Genomic DNA, 18,638 nt, shown 5'->3' with positions numbered 1-18,638 from the left:
TAGGACTCTAGGTGTGCACCAGTCACTTGCATGGTGTGCTGCTTATTATTTGTGATGATCATACTTTTCTGTCTCCAAAAATAGGATAGAATCACTTATACTTTGAGACGGGAACTCTCTGACTGAAATACAAAAGCGGCAGATACATCATTCGAAGCGACATTTCATACTCCGTCTTGGATCTGCAGTACTAATGGATCATTATGATGGATGTAATTGGCTTTGTATCAGGCAGACAACTGGCATTTCACGACAAAAGAAGTGAGTTGGAAAAGACTAATAAAACATGTAGCATCCCTGTCTGGATTCTCTTCAGTGATAGTCTGCGCAGCTTACCTCTCTTCGTTGCTCACTCTTTAGCTTGTGTAAGTCCTGGCTTTATGCATAGAAGTAATGCCGGAGTTGACCTGAAATTTGATACTGTATCTAATAATAAAACTGAAGGTGCAATCAGGGGTAGTGTGGGTGTCAAAGAGAGAGAGAGAGAGAGAGAGAGAGAGAGAGAGAGAGAGAGAGAGAGAGAGAGAGAGAGAGAGAGAGAGAGAGAGAGAGAGAGAGAGAGAGAGAGAGAGAGAGAGAGAGAGGGAACCACGTATCTTCAGCAGTAGACCCAGGCCAGGTGCCATGAGGTCTCATTCGAGAGCTGTGATTTAGACAGCATCATGTAGGTGTAGAGACTCCTACCACCCACTGCTGAGGAAACCGAGGAATTCATTGAATATGAAGATTCATTTTGATAGCTCATCTGACTGTCAACATCAGTTTCCTTGCCCTGAAATTGTATTCTATCCCTTTGTGATGCGATGTAGCAACGGAACCAACCTTAAGTATAAAACCATCTATTCCATTCCATTAGATTGTTTTAGTTTTCTTCTCTGCCTATAGCTAAATCAGTGAGGTCTGAACTTTCCCCTCCTGGTGATGCATGCAGACCTCTGAGCAGGGGGCGATTTAGCATGGTCTCCCAGTGCTATTTCACCCCACCACTGGAATGGATAAATGGGTTTATAATGGTTGTTTGCTCTCGGACTAATCTTTGTGGCCACTTCCACCACACAGGGACACGGGGTTAAGCAAATACAAATAAGTAATCTTATACCCTTTGTGATATGTGACCACAGTTGATAGAATCCTGGAATCCATTAATGTCCCTAGCTGTGGGGAAAGGTGAGGGTTGGATAGTCAAAGCTGTTAGAAGAAATTGCTTCTTTAATGAGCCCTGCCTTGCTAGAACACAAACCCAAACACATTAAGAATACATTCCTGATGTACTGTAGGTAGAGCCTGTGAAATAATGTCTTTACCTAATCTGTCGCCAGATTGAAGTCAGACATCGCAGCAAGAAAGCATTTGTTTTGTGTGTTTTCTCTATGAAGTAAGGCAGCAGTGTGTGAAAACAGTGGTTGTGAACCTGTTGCTCAGACATAATCATAATTCACCTGAATGGAATTACTTTTTCACCATCATTTTGAACAAGATTTGTAAAAGAGTTGCCGAATATAGAGAGAAATGGGTGTCATAATGACTGCTGGAGTCATTGCGGGGGAAATAAATCATTTTCATTGCGTCGTCACATCCATTCCTTTTCTGATTTCAGAGCGGTTCAGCAGGTGATACTTTGTCCAGATCATGTTTGGGTTTTGTGGTAATCATGTGTTACCAACTTCTCAAATATGTGGTTTTACGAGGAGAAAATTGATGTCGACTGGAAGCAAGGATTTCCTCTACATATTTGTGGACAAAATCGTTGAAACACCCCTGTCAGCCTGCATTAGAGATCATTGGACAGATGCTCGGTTCAAAGACAATCCCCATGACATCCCTCACCCCATTAGTAACGGGATCCGTTGGAGAATGGCTTGCTATTGGGTTCTGCTGCAGAATTTCATTAGGACTAGCAAATCACTGGTGCTCCTGAGAACGTAGGTTTTCTATAGCTAAAAATACATGCTTATTATGAGCTATTATACAGTTACAACTGATAATTGCATGTAGGATATGAAGACAAATCTGATTAACACTTGCATTTATTTTCCTGTTTAGTACGTAAATTCAGTATTGCAGTGTTGCTATTCTGTGTTGCTGAAGGCAATGAACACTCATGTAGGTTTAATAAGCAAGTGGAAATGCTAGATAATCGGCTTTAATTCCAATAGTTTCTGCCCAAACAGGATGCATGCCAGGACTCAAGTTTTTTTTTGCTTTGAGGAACTACATCAGAATAGTAGTGCAGCTCAAAGGATATAATCAGTTTCTACCTATGTCATCGTTTCCTTCTATTTGTCTATTATCAGATAAAACACAATTGTCCTAAATTATGCCTAATTGCTCGATACATTTATGCTCAAACCCCAGGGAATTTGATCCTACTTTACAAGTGGCGCTATTTCAAAAGTTCCAATGGTATACTTTCAATGCACTTCAACAGTCTTTGAATAGTGTGCAAGAGTTGTCTCTCCGATCCATATCCTCATGAGACTCATAGGATTACTGCTCGTCGCGAGGGGCCTTATTTTTGTCGTTCGACTGGGGAGGACGTCTTCTTATGCAGATCGTTTTATCTGTCAATGAAATATCCATTGGTGGGTTTTAAAACGAGTCCATTTCCCCAGTGTTATCCCGAGATTAAAGGCAACCTGTGTCAGACCTCCAGTTGTAGACCTGAACATAGAAGTGCCGGTGGCGTCAGCGTTTGGGTTCACGCGATCAGATATGTCGCATTTAAATGTCCTCCAGACATACATTCAAACCAGCAACAACTACCTTCTTGCATGTTACATTTGATTTAACTCTATGTGTATGCATTTCAAGTCAAATAGCCTGTCTGATCTATGAATCAGACAGAAAATCAAGTGTCTGTTGTTTTGTGTTTCTGCACAGCTAGAAAGAACAAAAGAACACGTCTCCACAGAACATTGGTATCAGGAATGTGCTACTATCTGGTGTGGTGTGGCCATTTGAAAACTCTGTGAATGAATAGAGAGCTTTTAGGAAATAAATGGGTGTTTGGAAAGGCAATTACCATGTGCGCAAAGCTTTTATGGCTTGATAGAAAAAGATTTAACTCAGCCAATCTTGGAAGGTCTTTTTTTATGTGTATCATTGCTATGAATATTTCAAAAGAGCTGTGGATAGTCTCATCTGTTTCTCTCTGGTGTCTGTGTGTGTGTGTGCGTGCGTACAGGCACACCATGTGCACGCGCTCGTATGTGTGCTCAAGGACTTTTTTATCAGGACAAATTGTGACCAAGGAACAATATGCTTTCCCCTGCCCATTTTTTTCTACGGTGTCATATAACACCATTAGTTGGCTGAGTGAACCACAGATGAGCTATGCTTTACAGAATCCAAATTACATGAGAGCCATTTTTCATCTCAGGGATCTCTTCAGAGGTAAAGAGCCATACATGGGCCTTTTCACTTTCCTTATTTGTCCTTGTCTGCTGGAGCTTTTCTAGCAGATAGCCTCTATTTTAGGGGCAACAATTTCGATAGCTGAAAATAGGAGATTGTCTGTAGGACAGGGTTTTCCTTTTTGTGTGGTTGTATTACAATTTACTGTAATAGAGTGTTCAATTCAAATAAATGAACATGCCTCTAAAAAATTATATGTTTATATAATTCAATTTCAGGAAAATTCTGTCTTTCCTTTAGTGTGTTCATGTTGGAAGAAACTACTGTCGCTAACAGCTCCCTCATCATCATTTTTGGCCTCCTGTCTCAAAATAGGACAAGATGGGCGCTATTTTCATGGCTGTGTGGTGATGATAACCAGATTTCATCCTGTTGGCCGGTGGCCTATCTCCACACTACAAAAGTGAAGCAGGGAGAGCTGAGCTTGGCACGCAGGAGTAGCAGCCCAGTCACAGTGGACCAGACTCTGTGCTCTCCTCATAAATGAGACTCATTAATTCTCCATGTAGGTAGAGAGCGCTACCGCGTGCCTCCTTCTCCTCAGAGACGCAGCACTGTGGCTAACTGCAATTTGACTGCCCTGTCCTGCCCTGCCCTGACTTGACCCAATCAGCATCACTGTCTTGGCTCCTTGCTAGCAGTATACACTACACCAGTCTCTCTCTCTCTCTCTCTCGCTCTCTCTCTCTCTCTCTCTCTCTCTCTCTCTCATTCTCTCTCTCTCTCTCATTCTCTCTCTCTCTTTCTTTGCGTGCTCTCTCTCTCTCTCTTCACTCCTCTCTCTCTTCACCCCTCTCTCTTCCTCTCTCTCTTTGGGGATTGTGTGGGATGAGGCGTTGCATCCTGGGCTCCCTGTGTTTGTAGTGCCCATCTGATAAACATATCTTAACTCCACATGGCTGGGAAAGATTGCCATCTTCCTTGTGCTGCTGAAGGCAACTCAATTCACTCTCTGCATGGGAGATCTGTGGAGGAGCTCGCCACTGGCTGCTCTGACCCGGATTGTCACTTTTTGAACATTTGAATTCGAGTGTGTGACCTTTATTTTTCTCTACATCATACCTGAGGCCTGCTGCATGCATTCAGATTACATTTACATTATTAGCTTGGATACTGACATTGTTAGATTTAGCAATGTGTGTACGTAAAGCTTTGTTGACATACGTTCTTTGAATGTAACGTGTCATTACCTTACGACATCCGGATCCACATCCTATGAAAATATACGGTGAGCTTCATTTTGCTTGTGGATACTTCACAGACTGCAGCTAGGAAACCAAAAGGAACCTAGTTAGTCCCTGACCCCTGAACTTAGCCAGTGTGCTGATGGATTTCTGACCAAGCATCACAGGCTATCTGCCGCCCCAGTGTAAACAAACACAAGTGCTCTTCAAAGGGCCGACTTCAGACATAATTGGAAAGGAAATGGCACCAGAGATGACTGAGGTAACGTTGCCCAGCCAGCTCTTCTCCTTACCATTAGTGATAGCAGGTCCCCAAAGACCACTGTGGCCTCATTCTGCAAACATCTAAAGTAGTTATGGGAGACTGGGAGTTTCACGATTATAACTTATTTGAAATCCAGAGAAATCATCAAAGCTTCCCTTTTTACATAATTTTATACAAGTAAGCGATGATTTCCAAACCAGTCATTTCAATGTTTATGGAAAATAATGCGTCAACAAATTGTTAATCTTGTTATGATTACAGTCTATTGTAGTTCTGCCATTTGAGCATGGTAATCAACAAATGTTCTCAAAAACAGCTTATTGAATGATGAAGAGGAGACTGTGGCAGCAAGCCAAAGGATTTGTAACACAAAGCCGCATCATAGAACCAATGTTTAATGTATTTTAACAACAAATGACCTGTGATGTTGGGAAGGTTACACGCCTGGGAAAAACATAATGGTAATGCATATCAATTTATGACTTGTGGTCAATGGTTTTCCATTCCCTAAATTAAATGATTACTTAATTCAGTAGATAGGTAATGACAGAGTAATTATGACAGTGTGTGGGTGGTGAGGTACTGTCCTGGGAGGTCTACTGGCTGAGACTGCCTGGGCATGACTGAGAAGTTCTACAAGAGCCCTAGAGCAGTGTTACCCAGGCCTCGCTGTTCCCCTTTGGGGCTGCTAGCTGGCCAGGTCCCCATATGCCTGTGGATCTCCACTCCCACTCCAAACTGTCATTACACAGAGAGACAGACAGTCCCAGTCCCACAGTAACATGGATATCCCCCCCAAGATAGAGCACAGCAGCTCTGTTCCATGACAATAACAATTAGTTCATGGTTTTGTAAAGGGCAACTCCGGAGGGCCAGTATAATTACTAAGAAAGACAGTGTGATACTGTATGTGTGACAATACTTCTTCTGAATTGGACATCATTGATCTCTTTGGTTCAAGGATCATATGATATTATTATAATTCCAGACCAGTGTGGGGTGATTAAAATGCTGTAAGTAAATGCGGTGTTGTGATAGTCATATACAGTTCAGACATTGCCGTATGGTTTTAGTCTACACAGTGATATTAATGAGGTGGTGACCTTATAGGATCCATGCCCGGCGCGAAAGTACATAAGACCTCAATGTGCTTCGCTTTGAGAAATTCTATTAAATCAACGACTAATCATCACTTTTCTTTTTATTTCGTATAACTCCATTTATATTGAATCTATTGAGTTGATCTACATAGAAATTGAATATACACCCAGAAGCATTCATGATATACAATTATGTATTGCTGTGATTGGATGCGGTAATTTATTTCAAGTGCCAAACACATACAGTATAACAATTTGATATGATGAGACGCTGTGATGAGATGCTGCTTCTTTCTTAGAAAAGTGTGACAGTTAATGATGAATATTGACAAATAGCCATTTATAAAGGTGTTTTGCATGTTGCATAAATATACAGTGACACATTAATTGTCTTAGTGATACCAAGGCAAGCATTGAATGCAAATGGAAGATAAGCTGCTTTCTCTGGACACATAAGTCTTCCAACTCAAGCCTTTGGCAGTCATTGTGGCTAAATTCCTCTCTCGCTCTCTCTCTCGCACGCGCGTGTTCAATCTCTCGCACGCTCTCGCTCTCACTCTGTCTCTCACTCTGTCTCTCTCTCTCGACAGATGCCATGTTGCTGGTGGCACAGAGGCTGGAGGGACCCTTCAACATCGAGTCTGTCATGGAACCCATTGATGTCAAGATTTCGGAGGCCATCATGAATATGCAAGATAACAGTGTCCAAGTCTCCTACAGGGTATGTCAACCAAATTAGTCAAACTGATTCCCAGAACCCAACAAGGTGTCTTCCCAGAAAATCAAAATTGTTTCTGTGAAACCCCCGAGAGCATTTGTTAGGAAAAAAGTTCTCATAACACAAAAACTGTCCGGTCGTGCTGATGACTGGATAAAACATTTGTCTGATGTTGCAAGAATGTTCCAAGAACACATTTAATCTGTTCTTCAAAGAATTCCCAGAATGAGATACACTACCGTTCAAAAGTTTGGGGTCACTTAGAAATGTTCTTGTTTTTGAAAGAAAAGCACATTTTCTGTCCATTAAAATAACATCGAATTGATCAGAAATACAGTGTAGACATTGTTAATGTTGTAAATGACTATTGTAGCTGGAAACGACATATTTCTTTTTAATGGTAATCTACATAGGTGTACAGATGCCCATTATCAGCAACTATCACTCCTGTGTTCCAATGGCACGTTGTGTTAGCTAATTCAAGTTTATAATTTTAAAAGGCTAATTGATCATCAGAAAACCCTTTTGTAATTATGTTAGCACAGCTGACAACTGTTGTCCTGATTAAAGAAGCAATAAAACTGGCCTTCTTTAGACTAGTTGAGTATCTGGAGCATCAGCATTTGTGGGTTTGATTACAGGCTCAAAATGGCCAGGAACAAAGAACTTTCTCCTGAAACAAGTCAGTCTATTCTTGTTCTGAGAAATGAAGGCTATTCCATGTGAGAAATTGCTGAAGATCTCGTACAACGCTGTGTACTACTTAAAGGTTACCAGAACATTTACATAATTAGATTGTGGGAACAGTGCGGGAACATTACAAGAGACACGTACGTTACCAAAACACAAAATATGCTCAGTTGTGATGACATTCATACAATGTTTTAAGTTAGGTTGCACAAGACATTCCTATAATGTTGTAAGAAGAACACCTGGTCCAAGTTATTTAAATGTCCCACACCATTTAAAGTATGGGAGTTGTCTGGGTATTTTGCAATAATATGATTGTGATATTTGCACAGGTTGCACAGAACATTCCCACAATGTTGCACAATGTTCCACAATTTCCAAATAAGTAATTTTATATGACTTTCATAGCATATTTGTTTTAGGTTTAACATAATATTCCATTTCAACAACATTTAGAAAATGCAATATTTAAGTTTGACCTAATATTACCAAAACATTCAAATCTGTAGCTCCTTATAGCAGATTGGAATACATCCCCATTAGGTTTCTCTGCAGATTTAATGCCAATTCTAATTTGAGGACTGTATTGTAGGCGACATATGGCATTTTCATTTAATTCATAGGACATTTGAAGAGCATTTAATCATACAAACACCGACCATATTTCTTACACTTCATATGTTTTCAATCTGCACATGTGGAGTACTTGGAAACTGCAATACTTGGATCCCAAGCCAGGTCTTTTATTCTCTACGCCACCAGGGAAGCTCTCTTACATATTTTTTTCAGTATTTAACCTTGGCAGTATGGTCAATAATGAATTCCATGCTTCCTGTTTATTCTTCTTAGACATAAGTAACCCAGAGAAATACTGGTAACTGGGTATTCACCATCACTTCACCCATCCTCTGGGCCACTATTTACAAGACTATGAGTGATGATCTAGGATCAGTTTTGCTTTTCAAATCATGAAAAATAAGACAGGGGGGGCCATATCAGCCGTCTCAAAGTAGGAATTAAATCGGGTGAACTTTTAAAAGTTTAACAGTACATTTTTAGATGTAATGTTTGATTCATTACAGTTAGTCTAAATTCTGCATTTCTGACTGGATTGCCCAAAAGTTATCATTAGGTTTCCAGGTAATGTAATAACACAATGTACCAGTTATTCAAACATCAGGTGAATGTTTTATACAAACATTGTATAATCATCAGCACGACTGGACAGTTTTTATGTTATTACAACATTTGCCACAACTTTCATAGAACCAATTTAGGTTTGCATTACTGGTACATTGTCTTATTACTGCTCCCAAGTGGCACAGCAGTCTAAGGCACTGCATCTCAGAGCAAGAGGTGTCACCTGGTTCGAATCCAGGCTGTATCACATCTGGCTGTGATTGGGAGTCCCATAGGGTGGCACACAATTGGCCCAGTGTCGTCTGGCTTTGGCCGGTGTAGGCCGTCATTGTAAATACGAATGTGTTCTTAACAGACTTGCCTAGTTAAATACATGTTTTTTTAAACATTTATTACATTACCGGGAAACTTAATGAGAACTTCAAATCATCAAATCAAATGTTATTGGTCACGTACACTTGTTTAGCAGATGTTATTGTGGGTGAAGCGAAATGCTTGTGTTCCTAACTCCAACAGTGCAGTAGTATCTAAAAGTTAAAGATTGTAATTAAGCAATGTTTTGAGCAAAGTTGGAGTGGCATTGACTACAATACAGTAGAATAGAATACAGTATATACATACGAGATGAGTAAAGCAGTATGTAAACATTATTTTAACATGATTAAAGTGACTAGTGTTCCATTATTAAAGTGGCCAATGATTCCAAATCTATGTATATAGGGCAGTAGCCTCTAAGATGCATGGTTGCGTAACTGGGTGGAAGCAGGCTAGTGATGGCTATTTAACAGTATGATGGCCTTAGGATAACTTGATTTTAGTTTAGTTTAGTTTATTAATTTGACCATTTTTTAAAAACAAGCACACATACAACTTTACAGCCATACATACACATGAATAAAATCATTGAGGATAACACACAATAAAGTCTGGGACTTATTTCCATTGTGGTCCTCTTGACACAAGATGGCTAGACAAGATCAAACACAGTATGGCAGTGATATAATAAAACAAAAACATAGAAGAAGAACATCTATCTCATCATTCCAGTTACATCATAGGGGTTATTCATATGGGCACAGAAGATGATTGAGTTGGAGGCGTGCATGGCCACGCAGTCATGGGTGAACAGGGAGTACAGGAGGGGGCTGAGCACGCACCCTTGTGGGGCCCCTGTGTTGAGGAACAGCAATGTGGAGGTGTTGTTTCCTACCTTTACCACCTTGGGGCGGCTCCTCCAGGACCCAGTTGCACAGGGCGGGGTTCAGACCCAGGGCTCCTAGCTTAATGATGAGCTTGGTGGGTACTATGGTGCTGAATGCTGAGCTATAGTCAATGAACAGCATTCTTACATAGGTATTCCTCTTGTCTAGATGGGATAGGGCAGTGTACGGTGTGATGGCGATTGCATCGTCTGTGGTTTTATTGGGGTGGTAAGCAAATTGAAGTGGATCTAGGGTGTCAGGTAAGGTAAGATAGAGGTGATATGATCCTTAACTAGGCTCTCAAAGCACTGATACAGGGCGATAATAATTTAGTTCAGTTACCTTTGCTTTCTTGAGTACAAGAACAATGGTGGACATCTTGAAGCAAGTGGGGATTGGTATAGGGATAGGGAGAGATTGAATATGTCCGTAAACACTCCAGCCAGCTGGTCTGCGCATGCTCTGAGGACGTCTAGGGATGCCATCTGGGCCGGTAGCCTTGCGAGGGTTAACATGTTTAAATGTCTTACTCACGTTGGCCATGGAGAACGAGAACCCACAGTCCTAGGTAGCGGGTCGAAGAAGGTGTTTAGTTTGTCCGGAAGCAAGACGCCGGTTTCCGGGACTTGGCTGGTTTTTCCTTTGTAGTCCGTGATTGTCTGTAGATCCTGCCACATACGTCTCGTGTCCGAGTCGTTGAATTGCGACTCCACTTTGTCTCTATACTGACATTTTGCCTGTTTGATTGTCTTACGGAGGGAATAACTACACTGTTTGCATTCGACTATATTCCCAGTCACCTTGCCATGGTTGCGGTGGTTTGAGCTTTCAGTTTTGCGCGAATGCTGCCATCTATCCACAGTTTCTGGTTTGGGTAGGTTTTATTAGCCACAGTGGGTAGAACATCTCCTATACACTTCCTGATGAACTAGGTCACCGTATCCCTGCATTCATCAATTTTATTCTCAGAAGCTACTCGGAACCTATCCCAGTCTGTGTGATCAAAACAATCTTGGAACATGGATTGCGGTTGGTCAGTCCAGCGTTGAATAGACCTTAGCACTGGTACTTCCTGTTTGAGTTTCTGCCTATAAGAAGGGAGGAGCAAAATGGAATCATGATCAGATTTGTCAAAGGGAGGGCAGGGGAAGGGCCTTAGACTTTTAGAAAAGTTGAGTAGCAGTGGTCCAATGTTTTACCAGCGCAAGTATTACAGTCAATGTGTTGGTAGAACTTTGGTAGTGTTTTCTTCATATTTGCTTTGTTAAAATCCCCAGCTACAATAAATGCGGCCTCAGGATATGTGGTTTCCAGTTTGCATAAAGTCCAGTGTAGTTATTTGAGGTCCTTCGTCGTATTAGCTTGAGGGGGAACATACACGGCTGTGACTATAACCAATCTTATAATTATCTTTGGAGGTAATACCGTTGGCATTTGATTGTGAGGTATTCTAGGTTGGGTGAACAAAAGGACTTGAGTTTCTGTCACTCCATGAGTGTTTAATCATGAAACATACACCCCCGCCTTTCTTCTTCCTGGAGAGTTCTCTATTCCTGTCTGCGCTATGTACTGAGAACCCAGATGGCTGTATGGACGGCGACAGTATATCCCTAGAGAGCCATGTTTCCGTGAAACAGAGTATGTTACAATCCCTGATGTCTTTCTGGAAGAAGATCCTCGCCCTGAGCTCGTCTACATTATTATTCAGAGATTGAACAATAGCGAGAGATATACTTGGAAGCGGTCAATGGTCTTCACGCCTCCTGAGTTGGAACTTTTGAGGAATGGTGGTTGTTACAGATATTGTGCACAACATTTTAGTGAACGCTAGAACATTCAAAGGATATTTAGTTTTTTTTAAATGTATACATTTAAGAAAACAATTTCGTTTTCAAAAAAAATTGGGGAACTTAATGGGAATCTTAGCTAATGTTCTGGAAATGTTCCCGGTTTGCTGGGTAGAGTCCATTAACACACTAATTAAAAGTTTATGGCATTACAGACTTAATGTGGGAGTAGAGAACAAGGGCAGGATGGCACATCTGTATTCTGTCACGTACAGTTTATATTTGAAAACCAACTGGATCATGTTTTAGGTGTGTATTGCTACCCATTCTAATTATATCCAATTTTAGGTCTTTGTATTTGAATTACATGTTTCCCTATGGTCAGATAATCTTAGTTCAACTAACAGTAGTTAATGTGTTTCCAGTGTTTTACTGCGTTTTACTTGCCCACAAAATTGTAGTCATTGCAAAAAAAACTGAAGTGGTTGTGAAGAGATTCTTCAGCCTACGCATGTTGGGTGCTTGCTCTCGTTCAAGGCTAAATGCTCTGTTGGCTTTCTCACGATGCAGATGCAGCTTTGTTTATCTTTAAGGTATATGTGGTGAATTGCCCATAATCCATTAAAAAGTTAACTCCATGATATTATATATGGCTGGTCTTGCACCAGTTGAAAAACCTGTCGGCTCTGGTTAGATCAATGTGACTTTGAGCACTGTCATGTTGGCAATATGGGGGCTGTAGGATCCACAAGGCCTTAACAAAACATTGTGTTTTCACTCTTTTCCACATCCCAAGTAATTCTAGCTCCTCTTGCAATCCAACAGTTGGATGTCCTTCTCTGTGTAATTGCAGATTTTTCAAGGCTGCGGCCAACCAAAGCCCTCAGGAATGGGCGGCAGGTCTACCCGGGGCGTCTCGGATGTTTTCAACGCCCGCTTCAGGCCCTACAGCCCAGAGGAGCGGCCCACCACTGCAGCTGGCACCAGCCTGGACAGACTGGTAAGGAAAAGCAGAGACACACACAGCCCACTCACAGCCCACAGGACCACTGCTTCAGAGTAAACATCATTTGTCTTTCTGCCTTGACACTGTTTATTAAAGCTGGTGATTTGCCATGGTAGGGCCCCCGGAGCCGGAAATTAATTATTTGTGCTCGTCTTCCGTTCAGGCCTCACTCACTCTCTCTTTATCGATCCGTGTTTGTTAACAAATCATCAGCTTTACCCTGGAGGGCAAAGAGAAGTGTGCAGCATCCTGTGCCCTTCCTGTCTCTGTGTACCTCACAAATAAGACAGAAAAGATTAATGGAATTTGTGAGATTGACAAAGTCAGGTGTTTGCTGTATAAAGTAAACCTTTGCTTTCGATCAGATTAGCTTTGTTTTGTTTCATTAGATCTTGTTTTTCCGATTTTCATCTCATACAACCTTGCCAGTGACACCTAACTTGATGTTTTGCTAAGGGTAGAGGTCAACATATAGCTGACAGTCCAATTCAGGTGAGGGACATTTCTCATCATGGATTATCCTTACCACTCTCTCTCTCTCTCTCTCTCTCTCTCTCTCTCTCTCTCTCTCTCTCTCTCTCTCTCTCTCTCTCGCCTTAAATCCTGGCTCTTACATTACCATCTGCATATATATATATACATATATATATATATATATATATATGCAGATGGTAATTTGAGAGCCAGGATTTAAGGCTTGCCAAAGTGACCAATTTGAAAAGTATGTCACTATCATGCAGGGTTATTTTTTGTATGAGACCAAAATCCAAGGTTAAATATGTTTCTCTCAATAATCCTCAAACGCTTAATTTTGAATGTATTCAATATTTGTTTGTTTGATGTACAGATGTAGGATCTTATTTGACCAGGTTCTCACAGCAGAAAAATAATCCTGCCGCAACAGGAAATGTGAATTATTAGGTGATTTATAATTAATGGACATTTTTGTAGGGGTTGACACATTTTTTGTTAGGGCCAATCAACTCTGACATTTTTTAAAGGAAATTACAAACTTTAGAAGCCTTTTTAAACTATGAATACACTATGCGTTTGCATTTCCTGCTGATCATGTTCAATTCCTACACCTTTATAATATTCAACCACATACATACAGTACCTTCTTTTCATTGGGACTGCACTATTTTAATTATGGACTCAATTGAAAGTCAACACATTGTTTTGTAACTCAGGAAAATAATATCCTTAAATGGATTGAGAAAATAATGTTCTGCATGGCTTCGGGCTAAAGCCAGAATCCCATTATAAGAAAATATACATTTTCTTCCATCAATTTCATTAATGAATAGTAATTATGATTTCCCTTAACTTTGTTCTTCCTCTTAGCTCTTTTTGAAGGACTCTGATGTCTTTGGATGTATGCATTTGGATGTAATGTCTTTGTGTACCTCCCTCTTTCCTCCTCCACTGTCTCACTTTATTTAATTAAAATGCTTCTCTTTCCCATTGCTATGCTGCTTACCAGAGGACTGTCTGGAGTGCAATGCAACACAGTGTAAGCTTTATGAATTCTACTCTTAACCTAAATCATCTTGTGTTGGGCCCTTTTTGTCACATCTTGTCTCCTATGCCATGCTCCCTAATGTTTTGTCACTAAATAAAAAGAATTACAGACTCATAGTTTCCATAGACGAGGTATGGTTGTATATTACCTGGCAACTACTGTTGTAAACAAGTACAGTGACATCCAAAGCCCAACGGTAAACCTGATATATATTCCATCTCAGCCACTGTCTCAGATACTACTCCCAAAAGAGTCAACTTTCAAATAACCTTTTTATGTTATTACAGAGAAGTCTGTGTTTTGATTTACAAAGCAATGTATTTGTGGAGCTGTTGAGACCTTGATCATGGCCTCAGTGTTTTATGGTCTTCTGTAACAATATTGGCTGTTAAACATTGTATTAGTAGTCAGGTGTACCACCAAGACCGGTGCTGTAGACGAGGGAGTTGAAGGAGCTGCGGTTCCTTCAGGTAGTGAGGACTCTTCCCTAGAGGCCGGTCCATGTTTTTCCCCCCTTACCCACTATATCTACACAGACACATCAGAGACCTCACATTGCCATAGCTAATGGAGTCAACTCCTGGAGGAGCCCAGGCAATAACCAGGTGACCTACTCCATCAGAGCTTGGCAGAGGAGAACTCTGAGAGGGGTGGTGGTTGGTGGTGGTGGTGTCTGGGCGGTTGCTCAAATGGCAGACAGAGTGAAATGAGGCCTCCAGACTGCCTCATGAATAACTGGGCAATTAGCCCGCTTGGAGATTCCCTCTAGATGTTGAGTTGAGTGACAGAGGTTGATTATGGACATCTGATGGCTAGACAAGGACACCTGATGAGGGTCTCCATTATGAGGATCCATGTGCACTGTAGTCAGGGGGTGTCTAGTTCTCTGCTGTGCTGGCTGGTTCACAGTCTGTTTCTACTGGCTCCATAAAAAGTTGCTAGAGTAGCAGTAGCTTTCTAGAGACAGCCGTCCTCTCTCAGTTTCATGATATCATAGAGTTCTTTCAATAATAAAGCTGTGAACTGTAGTGGTGGTGGCGAGAGGCAGGATGTTAAAGTAGCTGCCCAATGAAAGTCTGACTTTAAAAAGTTAACTCATATCCAAGAAATGTTGTTGACTCATCCTATAATCGTATTTGTGGCGAAAGCATAAATTTGAGAAAATATTGTTCCAAAACCCCACCTCAAACTTGTATCTCAAACAGACAGTTTAAAAAATGCTTGGCTATTTCCTCATAGAACAGGATGTCATCTCCCTGAGAAGGATGAGTTGGCCAATCAGCGGTCTAAAGTAGGATGAGCTTGCCAATCAGCGGTTTACTTGCATTAATATTTTTAATAAACGGTATACGCACAAACCATTCTATTGTTGGGGTACACCTACAGCATTTCAACAGAGAAAAGATGCTTTTTAACATACAGTTGAAGTCAGAAGTTTACATACACTTAGGTTGAAGTCATTAAAACTCATTTTTCAACCCCTCTACAAATGTCTTGTTAACAAACTATAGTTTCTGCAAGTCGGTTAGGACATCTAATTTCTGCATGACACAAGTCATTTTTCCAACAATTGTTTGCAGAGGGATAAAATCACAATTCCAGTGGGTCAGAAGTTTACATACACTAAGTTGACTGTGCCTTTAAACAGCTTGGAAAATTCCAGAAAATGATGTCATGGCTTTAGAAGCTTCTGATAAGCTAATTGACATATTTTGAGTCAATTGAAGATGTACCTGTGGATGTATTTCAAGGCCTACCTTCCTCTTTGCTTGACATCATGGGACAATCAGCCAAGACCTCAGAAAACAATTGTAGACCTCCACATGTCTGGTTCATCCTTGGGAGCAATTTCCAAATGCCTGAAGGTACCGCGTTCATCTGTACATAAAATAGCACGCAAGTATAAACACCATGGGACTACGCAGCCATCATTCCGCTCAGGAAGGAGACGCATTCTGTCTCCTAGAGATGAATGTACTTTGGTGCAAAAAGTGCAAATCAATCCCAGAACAACAGCAAAGGACCTTGTGAAGATGCTGGAGGAAACAGGTACAAAAGTACCTATATCCACAGTGAAACGAGTCCTATATCGACATAACCTGAAAGGCCGCTCAGCAAGGAAGAAGCCACTGCTCCAAAACCGTCATAAAAAAGCCAGACTACGGTTTGCAACTGCACATTGGGACAAAGATTGTACTTTTGGAGAAATATCCTATGGTCTGATGAAACAAAAATAGAACTGTTTGTCCATAATGACCAGCGTTATGTTTGGAGGAAAAAGAGGGATGCTTGCAAGTCGAAGAACACCATCCCAACCGTGAAGCAAGGGGGTGGTAGCATCATGTTGTGGGGGTGCTTTGCTGCAGGATTGACTAGTGCACTTCACAAAATAAATGGCATCATCAGGGAAATTATCTGGATATATTGAAGCAACATCTCAAGACATCAGTCAGGAAGTTAAAGCTTGGTTGCAAATGGGTCTTCTAAATGGACAATGACCCCAAGCATACTTCCAAAGTTGTGGCAAAATGGCTTAAGGACAACAATGTGGTGTGACCATCACGAAGCCCTGACCTCAATCCTATAGAAAATTTGTGGACAGAACTGAAAAAGCGTGTGTGAGCAAGGAGGCCTACAAACCTGATTCAGTTACAGCAGCTCTGTCAGGAGAAATGGGCCAAAATTCACCCAACTTATTGAGGGAAGCTTGTGGAAGGCTATCCGAAACATTAGACCCACGTTATACAATTTAAAGGCAATGCTACCAAATACTAATTGAGAGTATGTAAACTTCTGACCCACTGGGAATGTGATGAAAAATATAAAAGCTGAAATAAATCATTCTCTCTACTATTATTCTGACATTTCACATTCTGAAAATAAAGTGGTGATCCTAACTGACCTAAGACAGGGAATTTTTGTCAGGAATTGTGAAAAACGGAGTTTAAATGTATTTGTCTAAGGTGTACGTAAACTTCCAACGTCAACTGTAATTAATTATCATTTTTTGAAAGGAAAACTATTTCAGTCATATTGTAAATAATTACAGGTCATATTTAATAGAAATCTGGAAACACTGGGCAGTTACTTTAAACAGACACACTGGTGTGCATTTATTTGTGCAAAGCCCATCATTAGGATGTCATGGGAAGCTGGACTGTCTTAATCACACTGGCCACAGAGAAGGGATTATAATGTTGTCTTTCAGAATGTTTTCAATGATCTGTGAGTTATAGGTTATATAGTTGTGAGTTACAGTGAAAGTATTCAGACCCTTTGACTTTTTACACATTTAGTTACGTTACAGCCTTATTCTATATTTATTAAATATTTTTTTTCCCCTCATCACTCTACACACAATATCCAAATGATGACATAGCAAAAACAGTTGTTTTAGAAATGTTTGCAAATGTATTTACATTTTTAAAAAACAAACAGAAATACCTTATTTTCATTTTTTTTTTATGTATACATTAAGTTAGAATAAGGCTGTAACGTAACAAAATGTGGAAAAAGTCCATGGGTTTGAATGCTTTCCGAATGCACTGTATATGCTTTAATAAGCAACGTAAAAACAGTAAAGATATAATGTCTTGTAAGTTAAAGGCTTTGGGAAAACAGAGAGTGCAGACATATTGGCCCCAGTGTAACCTTATCATTCTTTAACTTTAACCATCAATAGCCAGACAAGTGAAATATTCATCCAGAAGCGGCCATGATAAATGTGATAGCCCTAAATTCATTTATGAACCGCTATCTCTAAGGCAGTAGGTTGCTGCAGTTTGCATTCGGCTTGGCATTGTGGGGGTGTCTGCTCATCCAGATACCTTAAACATGTATTTCCCTCATTGAAGCAGCCTTCTGCCAGGTAACTGACAGTTATTAACCCGGATCCTGTGGTCTCTCATACAGTAGCTGCAGTCCCCACAGCTGCAGCAGTTATCAATGTCACTGTTCCCATCTGTTTATTCACCGTCAGAGGTGTCTGATACCCAGTGGGAGGCCTCCTCTTTCACTTCCGCTGTTTTGTCGTCCCACTCACTGTCTTCCTTTAACTTCCATAACATCATAATTATCAGTGACATTCCCAGTGATGTTGCATGTTTCCAAAGCTAAGGAGTCCTTTGATTTGGAGTTAGTGTCTGACTTCAGCGGTGAATTAGCTAGTCAAAGGATGCAAGCTGAGCCAGGGATGGCAGGAACTCAGGAAGGGTCTGTTGTTGTCTGGCTGTGTTGCAGTGCTTATGGGGAAGCCCTGAAGAGCCGGTCCACCTCCAGGCTCCATGAGCCATGACTGCTTAATTTCCTGACATCCTGTCACCATCCGCCATCACAGTCCTGTGAGAGGAATGGATCTTTGAACGTCCTAAGGGAGATGAAGGCACCACAGAGTGTCAGGCAGAGAGGGCCTTTAACGGCTGGTGTTTGATGATAGGGCAGGCCTTTAATGTGCCATTTAGTATAAGTTGTTTTATTCATTGTCTTCTCCTGGGGCATCCTTGTCATGAAATGTATTCCAAGGTCATTTTTCAATCACAGGAAAAAGCAGGAAGCAAAAAAGTTATTTTATTGAATTTTAAAATAATGTTTAGTGCAAATTTACAACCTTT

General features: G+C 40.8%; 1 protein-coding gene across 2 annotated transcripts in view; it reads left to right on the top strand.

Moving 5' to 3' along the window:
• Positions 1–18,638, top strand: part of LOC109867204 (glypican-6) — a 113,981-nt gene that overhangs the window by 69,099 nt on the left and 26,244 nt on the right. Inside the window, exons 5-7 of one of the 2 annotated variants that reach the window (XM_020456218.2) lie at positions 6,554–6,684; positions 12,354–12,500; positions 13,990–14,019. In XM_020456218.2, the coding sequence (XP_020311807.1) occupies positions 6,554–6,684; positions 12,354–12,500; positions 13,990–14,019 (308 nt within the window). The remainder of the gene's footprint in view (positions 1–6,553; positions 6,685–12,353; positions 12,501–13,989; positions 14,020–18,638) is intronic. The other variant, XM_020456225.2, reaches the window with a different exon arrangement.

Source organism: Oncorhynchus kisutch, linkage group LG2 (assembly GCF_002021735.2).
Source record: "Oncorhynchus kisutch isolate 150728-3 linkage group LG2, Okis_V2, whole genome shotgun sequence".
Classification (NCBI taxonomy): Eukaryota; Metazoa; Chordata; class Actinopteri; order Salmoniformes; family Salmonidae; genus Oncorhynchus; species Oncorhynchus kisutch.
The sequence above is the reverse complement of the archived record's forward strand: the minus strand, read 5'-3'. Positions and strand labels throughout refer to the sequence as shown.